At 47.5% G+C, this 11,631-nt stretch overlaps 1 protein-coding gene across 9 annotated transcripts in view; it reads left to right on the top strand.

The window, feature by feature from the left end:
* FOXN3 (forkhead box N3) overlaps window positions 1-11,120 on the top strand; it is a 163,087-nt gene extending 151,967 nt beyond the window's left edge. For 5 of the 9 annotated variants that reach the window (XM_069736536.1, XM_069736552.1, XM_069736570.1 and 2 more), the window contains 3 exons: window positions 5,095-5,160; window positions 9,002-9,110; window positions 10,223-11,120. In XM_069736536.1, coding sequence (XP_069592637.1) covers window positions 5,095-5,160; window positions 9,002-9,110; window positions 10,223-10,769 — 722 coding nt within the window. In that variant the 3' untranslated portion in view covers window positions 10,770-11,120. The remainder of the gene's footprint in view (window positions 1-5,094; window positions 5,161-9,001; window positions 9,111-10,222) is intronic. The other 4 variants (XM_069736584.1, XM_069736599.1, XM_069736592.1 and 1 more) reach the window with 2 other exon arrangements.
* Window positions 11,121-11,631: the final 511 nt, after the last annotated feature.

Below are 11,631 nucleotides of genomic sequence, written 5' to 3'. Positions count from 1 at the left end.
CTCCTCCTGTCCTGTGTATATATATATATATACACTGCACAGTACCACTTCTCCTGTCCTGTGTATATACACTGCACAGTACCACTCCTCCTGTCCTGTATATATACACGGCACAGTACCCCTTCTCCTGTCTTGTATATATACACTGCACAGTACCACTCCTCCTGTCCTGTATATATACACTGCACAGTACCACTCCTCCTGTCCTGTATATATACACTGCACAGTACCACTCCTCCTGTCCTGTATATATACACTGCACAGTACCACTCCTCCTGTCCTGTATATATACACTGCACAGTACCACTCCTCCTGTCCTGTATATATACACTGCACAGTACCACTCCTCCTGTCCTGTGTATATACACTGCACAGTACCACTCCTCCTGTCCTGTGTATATACACTGCACAGTACCACTCCTCCTGTCCTATATATACACTGCACAGTACCACTCCTCCTGTCCTGTGTATATACACTGCACAGTACCACTCCTCCTGTCCTGTGTATATACACTGCACAGTACCACTCCTCCTGTCCTGTGTATATACACTGCACAGTACCACTCCTCCTGTCCTGTATAAATACACTGCACAGTACCACTCCTCCTGTCCTGTATATATATATATATATATATACACTGCACAGTACCACTCCTCCTGTCCTGTATATATACACTGCACAGTACCACTCCTCCTGTCCTGTGTATATACACTGCACAGTACCACTCCTCCTGTCCTGTGTATATACACTGCACAGTACCACTCCTCCTGTCCTGTGTATATACACTGCACAGTACCACTCCTCCTGTCCTGTGTATATACACTGCACAGTACCACTCCTCCTGTCCTGTGTATATACACTGCACAGTACCACTCCTCCTGTCCTGTATAAATACACTGCACAGTACCACACCTCCTGTCCTGTATAAATACACTGCACAGTACCACTCCTCCTGTCCTGTATATATACACTGCACAGTACCAGTCCTCCTGTCCTGTGTATATACACTGCACAGTACCACTCCTCCTGTCCTGTATATACACTGCACAGTACCACTCCTCCTGTCCTGTATATATACACTGCACAGTACCACTCCTCCTGTCCTGTATATACACTGCACAGCACCACTCCTCCTGTCCTGTATATATACACTGCACAGTACCACTCCTCCTGTCCTGTATATATACACTGCACAGTACCACTCCTCCTGTCCTGTGTATATACACTGCACAGTACCACTCCTCCTGTCCTGTGTATATACACTGCACAGTACCACTCCTCCTGTCCTGTGTATATACACTGCACAGTACCACTCCTCCTGTCCTGTATATATACACTGCACAGTACCACTCCTCCTGTCCTGTATATATATATATATATATATATATATATATATATATATATATATATATATATATATATACTGCACAGTACCACTCCTCCTGTCCTGTATATATACACTGCACAGTACCGCTCCTCCTGTCCTGTATATATACACTGCACAGTACCACTCCTCCTGTCCTGTATATATACACTGCACAGTACCACTCCTCCTGTCCTGTATATATGCACTGCACAGTACCGCTCCTCCTGTCCTGTATATATGCACTGCACAGTACCACTCCTCCTGTCCTGTATATATACACTGCACAGTACCACTCCTCCTGTCCTGTATATATACACTGCACAGTACCACTCCTCCTGTCCTGTATATATGCACTGCACAGTACCACTCCTCCTGTCCTGTATATATGCACTGCACAGTACCACTCCTCCTGTCCTGTATATATACGCTGCACAGTACCACTCCTCCTGTCCTGTGTATATACACTGCACAGTACCACTCCTCCTGTCCTGTGTATATACACTGCACAGTACCACTCCTCCTGTCCTGTATATATACACTGCACAGTACCGCTCCTCCTGTCCTGTATATATACACTGCACAGTACCACTCCTCCTGTCCTGTGTATATATATATATATATATACACTGCACAGTACCACTTCTCCTGTCCTGTATATATACACTGCACAGTACCACTCCTCCTGTCCTGTATATATACACTGCACAGTACCGCTCCTCCTGTCCTGTATATATACACTGCACAGTACCACTCCTCCTGTCCTGTGTATATATATATATATACACTGCACAGTACCACTTCTCCTGTCCTGTATATATACACTGCACAGTACCACTCCTCCTGTCCTGTATATATACACTGCACAGTACCGCTCCTCCTGTCCTGTATATATACACTGCACAGTACCACTCCTCCTGTCCTGTATATATACACTGCACAGTACCACTCCTCCTGTCCTGTATATACACACTGCACAGTACCACTCCTCCTGTCCTGTGTATATACACTGCACAGTACCACTCCTCCTGTCCTGTGTATATACACTGCACAGTACCACTCCTCCTGTCCTGTATATATACACTGCACAGTACCACTCCTCCTGTCCTGTATATATACACTGCACAGTACCACTCCTCCTGTCCTGTATATATACACTGCACAGTACCACTCCTCCTGTCCTGTATATATGCACTGCACAGTACCACTCCTCCTGTCCTGTATATATGCACTGCACAGTACCACTCCTCCTGTCCTGTATATATACGCTGCACAGTACCACTCCTCCTGTCCTGTGTATATACACTGCACAGTACCACTCCTCCTGTCCTGTGTATATACACTGCACAGTACCACTCCTCCTGTCCTGTATATATACACTGCACAGTACCGCTCCTCCTGTCCTGTATATATACACTGCACAGTACCACTCCTCCTGTCCTGTGTATATATATATATATATATATACACTGCACAGTACCACTTCTCCTGTCCTGTATATATACACTGCACAGTACCACTCCTCCTGTCCTGTATATATACACTGCACAGTACCGCTCCTCCTGTCCTGTATATATACACTGCACAGTACCACTCCTCCTGTCCTGTGTATATATATATATATACACTGCACAGTACCACTTCTCCTGTCCTGTATATATACACTGCACAGTACCACTCCTCCTGTCCTGTATATATACACTGCACAGTACCGCTCCTCCTGTCCTGTATATATACACTGCACAGTACCACTCCTCCTGTCCTGTATATATACACTGCACAGTACCACTCCTCCTGTCCTGTATATACACACTGCACAGTACCACTCCTCCTGTCCTGTGTATATACACTGCACAGTACCACTCCTCCTGTCCTGTGTATATACACTGCACAGTACCACTCCTCCTGTCCTGTATATATACACTGCACAGTACCGCTCCTCCTGTCCTGTATATATACACTGCACAGTACCACTCCTCCTGTCCTGTGTATATACACTGCACAGTACCGCTCCTCCTGTCCTGTATATATACACTGCACAGTACCACTCCTCCTGTCCTGTGTATATACACTGCACAGTACCACTCCTCCTGTCCTGTATATATACACTGCACAGTACCACTCCTCCTGTCCTGTGTATATACACTGCACAGTACCACTCCTCCTGTCCTGTGTATATACACTGCACAGTACCGCTCCTCCTGTCCTGTGTATATACACTGCACAGTACCGCTCCTCCTGTCCTGTATATATACACTGCACAGTACCACTCCTCCTGTCCTGTGTATATACACTGCACAGTACCACTTTCCTGTGGCTGATGCTTGTGTACAATACGTTGTGACTGTTGCGTTATATATCAGTCCGGTTCTGCCTGTTACTACGTTGTACTGTGCTCGGCCTCCTCCGCCGCTGATTGTCTACTTCGTTGTTCACATGGAGAAGCCGCTGATCTCACCACAATGACCTAAAATAACAGAAAGGCGACATGTGACTCCAGCGCAGAATCGGGGCCGTCGCCTGCTGGACGGGACAGGATTTGTGGAATAAGAGGTTGTGATGCTTTGTCTGCAAGCGTTGACCTTTGGGCTATTGTCTTCAGTTATCAGCCATCAATAAATCTTATTTCAGGTTCCACTGATTGTGAGGCTTGTAACTATAATGAAGTATAACGTATTTCTCCCTGTATCATCCATTACTGGGGTAGGTGACTGTAGGACAGACTACAATCTATTATTCCCTGTTATCAGCCATTTCAGGCTCAGCCGCCGTCCCCACAGAGATGACTATTGGCGTGTTGTTTCTTGTCTCGTGGCCTCGTCCGCTTTCGCCTCCGGGCAGATGAGACTCTTCGTCGGGGCAGATGTTCTTTTCAGCTGCCGCTCCTGGATGTTTACTGTCGTTATGGTGATGTTGGTTGCCATGGAAGCTCTGACAGCTTTACTCTGCGCTTTTCCGGGGGCGTCAGCGCAGTATTGGGGGGGACAGAGTTGGGAAAGCCGTAATATTTTCTTCATGTCCCTACGAGCTGCCATCTGTCTGGTTACAGAGCGGGGATTGGTTCTGCAGGAGCGGATCGTTGTAGTCGAGCGTGTTCACAGTGCCGCCCGGCAGCGGTTGGTCATATCGCCATCAGTCGTGGCCGCCGTTGTTCTGGGGGCAAGTGTGAAATCTAGACTAGTTTGCGGGGAGCCCTGAAAGATAACCGCATCCTCCCCTGTGCATGGGAGTATTGGGGCGCGGCTCAGGCCACATCCGCGGCATCGCATGGATTATCCTGCGGTTATTACGGAGCCTAAACATAATATAGATTATTGTGCCGCCATTGCAAAAATCATATGTAGTATTCTGCACCCTGCAATGTAGAGAATGGAGGGTTGTTACATTCTGGTTGCCATGGTGATGTCCTGGGTTTACCTGTTGCTATTTTGTGATGATACAGATGAAAGGACACCTTCCTCACATACAGGACCTAGGACCTAGCTAGAGCACCCTCCATTCTTTACACTGCAGGCTTAATATTCTCTGCTGCTGCATCTTCTCGATTCGTGAGCTCCCGGCAGTGTCCATCCTCTGCTGTCTTTCCTCTGCTCTCAAATCATGTGAATGTCCTGGTGGTGGTCCGCGCCCTGGTGGTGGGCGACTTGTGCCCTCATCCCTATCATAGAGTTTATAAGTTCCGTGTTTCTCCCCAATACTTAGTAACGATTCTATTGGTTGATTTTCACAGATCCCGACGTCGCTGCGGCCAGTGCCATGATGCTATTGAATTCTCCACACGATTTACACGCAGGTTGTGAGTAGACGGAGACGCTCCATCCGACTGACCCGATACTGACTGACCCACAGCATACAGACATTCCCCTAGATCAGCTTCTAGCAGGGAACTACAAATCCCAGGATAAACCTGTGTATCCTGGTCCATGTGCCGCCATATCATGTACCCTACCCTGTGCGGTTATAAACTCACTGAATGGGACCTATAGATTACCAGAGTCAAGGCGGCTCCTGCCGGAAATAAAAAGCGGCCATGAGACTATCGCTAATCACCAAGTTACTCTTAAAGCCCCTCATATTAAAGGGACAAGACCCCACACATAGGGGATTACAGGAAGCTGACAGTGACGGTGGAGCGAAGCTACTGATATCTCCGCAATATGATCGCTGATCTTTAGTGATGTATAGGAGGCATTCTCAGTGATGTCACTGCTGATCTCTAGTGATGGATAGGAGGCATTCTCAGTGATGTCACCGCTGATCTCTAGTGATGGATAGGAGGCATTCTCAGTGATGTCACCGCTGATCTCTAGTGATGGATAGGAGTCATTCTCAGTGATGTCACCTGTGATCTCTGGTGATGGATAGGAGGCATTCTCAGTGATGTCACTGCTGATCTCTAGTGATGGATAGGAGGCATTCTCAGTGATGTCACTGCTGATCTCTAGTGATGGATAGGAGGCATTCTCAGTGATGTCACCGCTGATCTCTAGTGATGGATAGGAGGCATTCTCAGTGATGTCACTGCTGATCTCTGGTGATGAATAGGAGACATTCTCAGTGATGTCACCTCTGATCTCTAGTGATGGATAGGAGGCATTCTCAGTGATGTCACTGCTGATCTCTGGTGATGAATAGGAGACATTCTCAGTGATGTCACCTCTGATCTCTAGTGATGGATAGGAGGCATTCTCAGTGATGTCACCGCTGATCTCTAGTGATGGATAGGAGGCATTCTCAGTGATGTCACCGCTGATCTCTAGTGGATAGGAGGCATTCTCAGTGATGTCACCTCTGATCTCTAGTGGTGGATAGGAGGCATTCTCAGTGTTGTTACCATTGATCTCTAGTGATTATCATCACTGTTACATTAGTCTTCTCTCCTGGACATTGATCCTGTATTTTTTAGTCCTCTGACTAAACGAGCATTTAATGATTGTGGCCACCATTATTTTGTGCGGTGGGGCTCCCGGACGTACGACAGACTGGATGGAAACCCTCCACTTGTAGTATTGCACTTTTAGGAGACTGTTACCAGCCACTGACAGCAAGCATAGGTCTAGACAGGAGTGGGGAATCTTTTTTTTTTTTTTTTTTTTTTTTTTTTCTGCCAAGGGCCATTTGGATATTTATACCATCCTTCAGGGGCCTTCCAAACTCCGCCCACAAAGTACATCGTGACTCTGGTACTGGTGTTAGGACGTAATCTTTCATTGCATGCCCTTCAATGTTCAGTAGTGAACTCTGTGTGTGTGTGCTAACAGAGCAAGAAGAAATTAGTGAGCCGGTTGTAAGCAAAATACAGCTCCCTGCCCAAGAATGCGGTTCCTGAGAATCTGCTCTGGGGCCTGATAAAAGATCATCAAGGGCCGTAAGTGGCCCTGGGGGCCTGAGGTTCTCCACCCCTGATCTAGAATATGATGGAAAAATAAAATGGCATCCTTATATTATTTCTAAACACTCTTTTTCGGTGATGACTTTGTTTCTCTGTTCATACTGCACCCACACACACAAATGATACACCTATTTGAAAGGAAAACTTGCCCCCTTCAGCAAGAAAATAGCCAAACAAACCACACATCCATGATGTGATCACAACATACAGTTTAAACATTAATTTTCATAAACCTGCAGTAAGGAAAAATGACCTGCAGGTGGCACCACACAACCCCAAAGCACACTACCACAAAGCTGCTTACAGACATCAGAAACAAATCCTAACATTTGCCTTGGGGGCTTTCCAGTTTGCCGAACTCCTTGCCCAGAAGATTTCAGGCACATTGGAAGATTGCACACTTCACTGCAGGTGGGTCACATATGCAAACACATTTGTAAACAAACATGCACTGCCTATTCAATTGCACACTTGCTCTGTTTATAATCCACCGACACACACAAATGATACCCCATTTCAAAGGCTTGCCCTGCCTATTTCAGGCAAATTCGAGGATTGCATACTTAACTGCAGGTGAGTCACATATGCAAAACAGGTGTAAACATGCACTGCTTTTTCGGTGATTACTTCGCCCCACACACACAAATAATACACCATTTGAAAGGTAAACTTGTTCCCTTCAGCAAGAAAAAACACAAACAAACCACACATTCACGATTTGATCAATAAATACAGTTTAAACATTCATTTTCAGAAACCTGCAGAAAAAAACAATAACCTGCAGGTGGCACCACAATTTCAAGACTTTTCTTTAGCCTCTACTTATCAAACCAATTTATTGTATTACCAGTCTACATATATAAATACATCTGTGTTCATCATCTCATTAAATACATTAACATTTGACCAGCTTTATTTTCCTGAAATTGCCTGCGCCCCCTACAACCAATGTGCGAAAATTTTACACGGGCCAACTAGTTTGCAATTTATTTTCGGTGTTCCAATTCTGCATTTCTGGTGTCGGCCGTCAGGATTGTGTAATGATAGGATTTTGGGAGTCGTCGTGTCCCATTAGCCAGTCCTTGTGCCCGGTGCCATCTCCTCCTATCTTTCTGTAGTGGTTGTGGGGCGCTCCCCTTCCTGGTTAAGCCCCCTGCTGCCATGGATCACAGATCGTTATAATATTATGACTTCACCCAACGCCGCAAGGAATTCAAATTTACTGCCGGTAAATTATTCACCAACAGATGTCACTTCAGTGAAAATCTTCAGAAATGACTTCAATATTATGATCAGCGGCACATGCTTATCCGAGAGAGTGCAGACGGAGCCGTGATTGTGCTGCGCTCGTGCCAGGAGCGATCGCAGGGCAGAGATTACCCTCTAGTGGGAGGTAACTGTGGAGACCGGGACAGGTGGGATGACCCTCATCAGCACTGGTACCGTCACTGTGTCATCATTGAGATTAAGCCTAAAAGGACCAGCAGGTTCTGAATTAAAGGGCCAGTAATCCCCAATGTTTTCTGTTTCCCCGGTGGTGGCAAGTTCTGCTCTTCCTGACTTTAGGTAGAATTTTGCCTCTAGCTTCTCCACAATCTGAAGTGGCTGATAACTGGGAGCAAGCAACTGCACAGTTAATGGGGAACACAATTAAAGTGCAGAAGTGCCAGAAATAATCCCTTCATCCCAGTGAAATATCAGGGAGCCGATTGTGGAGAAATCTTGAAATTCTGGTTCCGGTTTGGACAGCTGATTTTATCCTTGCCAGGAGGAGTTAATAAGGACATTTCATATATTGTGGAGCTTGTCAATGATGCATTGTAACCATGTGCGTTATGTATTGTCTGTGTCCTCCCACAATCCCATGCAGCACTGCTCTCTGGGGGAAACGTGATGGTGGCTTTCATCCAGGGCCCCCTGGTTCATTCAAGACTAGCGCTACAATAGTCGAGGATGGTTGTGCATATGCATAATGTGCAGGGCATGTAGAAAGCTGGGTGAGCAGCTAATTACTTCACCATTTTGGTCGCATACAATGACCGTTTCTCTGGTGCACCAGGAGGAACTGCATGAACAGACCTTTTCTCTGCTGCCCTGTACAGGCTGGAGGCTGTGCAGTTTGTCTGATCTGTGTGGTTTGGGGCTGAGCTGATTTCTGCCCCCGTCCCCCAATGTCCTGGTGTATAATGTTGGTTTGTGGATTACTCCATGTTTGTTGCTGACGATCCATCTTCTGTCTCCACAGTTTCCCCTGGAGTCATCCAAAACGGTGCCCGCGTCCTCAGCAGAGGGATCTTCCCCGGTGTCAGACCTTTACCAATCAACCCTATTGGAAGCATGGCCGCTGCTGTCAGGTACGTGCCGGGCGATGGGCAGTAACTCCGTCCTCACCTGTGATGTCGGGGGGAGGGGGCGCACTCTAGAGCCAGGGCACATATTGACCCTAAGGGGAGTGATATTCGGGCGACTCCGCGTCGCCTTGGCTCAACACTTCCCTTTGCCTCCATCAGCTGGAAACCTTTTAGGCTTATTTTCTACAAAGCAATGAAGGAACAGATTCTGTCGCTCAGTGTGGAAACATTTCCGCAATTGCTGCCCCAGAAATTGTTTCCAGAGATCTTTTGCCGAGACCCAAGTATGAATTTAAAGGGCCGGTGTCCAGTCTGATTAAACGTTGCATATTTCTAGTTTGCTGTCAGTGAATTGAAATATTCTTATTTCGACAGCAAGAGGTTAGCTGTGAAAAGGTTTAGGTCAAGCCTTTTATTTCTGAAGGTTTGCTACAATGTTTTCTTGAGGCAAATCCATGTCCTAGACTGGAGGCTGACTGCTGATATTTAGACTGATGCATTGTAACAGGTCCTCAGCTGTGCGATCATGACCAGATTAAGGAGGATTTATAAGACCTTGTAGATTCTCGGGTTTCCAAAAAAGAGGAACGTTGTTCAGCCTGAGCAACTGGTAATTCATGTAGCTGTGTAGGGGTTAATGGGATGGAGGGGTTCTCTGATTTTAATGAAATAAAATGTGAAGCTGAGAATTCTCCCAGTGGTTACAAAATAGATGTTGCAGCACTGAATATTTATGACGCCGGCGGCTGCGGGTATTGGAGCGCCGTTCTGTATCGGACACCGCAGCATCAAATACGTTCTGTGCTGGGAAGATTCAAAGAAACTTAAGGACTGGGACGGCGCTGGTGACATGCTCATCTCACCTTTGTCCCGAGCAGGACATGTAGCCTTTGTGTCTTCCTGGCACAGAACCGATATGTTTACAGGTCATATACAGACCCATGTGTCTCCATGGTAACAGACTACAAAGAATCCCTGTGTAGTCTGACCCTGCAGCCAGGTGCTGTATGTTGTGAGTGGTTGTCATTGTGTCCTCCATCCCCAGGATGCAGCGGCATCCATGATTCTCTGTAGCATTGGTGTTCTTCTCACCTTTGTCCCTTTGTTCTCTCCAGGAACGGGATTGGAAACTGCCGCATGAGGGCGGTGAGCGAGCCATCGTGTGATTCTCCAGTCGTCAGCAGTGACCCCAAAGAGGACCACAACTACAGCAGCGCCAAATCTGCCCTCAAAAGAAGCTCTTCCCCTGCCAGTGACTCCGTCTCGTCCTCCTCCGCAGACGACCATTATGAGTTTGCCGCCAAAGTCTGCCGGGACGGCTGCGACATCAGCTTCCAGGGCCACGAGAGCTTCAGCGAAACAGAGGAAGACGACAAGAAACCGATCAAGAAAGAGCCGAAAGAGTCCTGCTGCGACAGCGGCTACTCCTCACAACACAAGAGGAAGCAACACCTGCTGAAAGTGCGACGGATCCCCAGCGACGCGCTGCCGCTGAAAAAGAGACGAACGGAAAAACCGCCCGAGAGCGACGACGAGGAGATGAAGGAGGCGGCCGGCTCGCTCTTACACTTGGCGGGAATCCGCTCTTGTTTGAATAACATCACCAATCGGACGGCCAAAGGGCAGAAAGAGCAGAAAGACAAAGAGATGGCGAAAAACTAGAGAAAATTCCTTTTCTTTGGACTTTCCTCACGCACGTCAGGTGAATTTTATCAATTTTGTGGCAATATCAACCATTTTTTCTTTCCCTTTTTTTTTTTTTTTTTTTTAATTTTATTTTTGGGGGTGGGGGGCCCTTATAGTGTTTTATTTTTTAAAGGATATTGAAGCCATAGAACTCAGCCAACAAATGCTTAGAATTTACTGAAAAAGGAAAAAAAAAAAAACATTCAAAAGCCAAAATTGTATGGTCAGCCACCAACTGAGCAGGCAGTGACCTTAACATGACCCTAAGATGGGCATGAGGGGTTCAGGGCGCTCCGACCTGCTGGGGGGGTTCAGGGAGCTCCAACCCGCTGGGGGGGTTCAGGGCACTTTGTGCCACTGGGGAGGGGGGGGGGGGTCTAGGAGCGCTCCGACCCGTTGGGGGGTTTCAGGGAGCTCCGACCCGCTGGGAATTCAGACCCGTTGGGGGGGTTCAGGGGGTTCAGAGCGCTCCGACCCGCTGGGGGGATTCAGGGCGCTCCGACCCGCTGGGGGGGGTTCAGGGACCTCCGACCCGCTGGGGGGGTTCAGGGTGCTCCGTCCCGCGGGGGGGGGGTTCAGGGACCGCCGACCCGCTTGGGGGGTTCAGGGTGCTCCGTCCCGCGGGGGGTTCACGGTGCTGTTCCGGATCCTGCAGCCTTCCTTCATCTTCCTCTGGCAGCGCACACGGCCAATTCGGTGACGACCTCTCAGCTCCTTGCAGACGCCAAGCCTGTTGTGCCATAAATCTCCCCCAATGATGGAATTATACAGTGTTGCCATTTGGTATTGTATACGATTCTTGCAATGTATCTTCTCCGGATTAACTCGTTCACTCCCG

The sequence above is a fragment of the Ranitomeya imitator genome, chromosome 1 (assembly GCF_032444005.1).
Source record: "Ranitomeya imitator isolate aRanImi1 chromosome 1, aRanImi1.pri, whole genome shotgun sequence".
Classification (NCBI taxonomy): domain Eukaryota; kingdom Metazoa; phylum Chordata; class Amphibia; order Anura; family Dendrobatidae; genus Ranitomeya; species Ranitomeya imitator.
The sequence above is the reverse complement of the archived record's forward strand: the minus strand, read 5'-3'. Positions and strand labels throughout refer to the sequence as shown.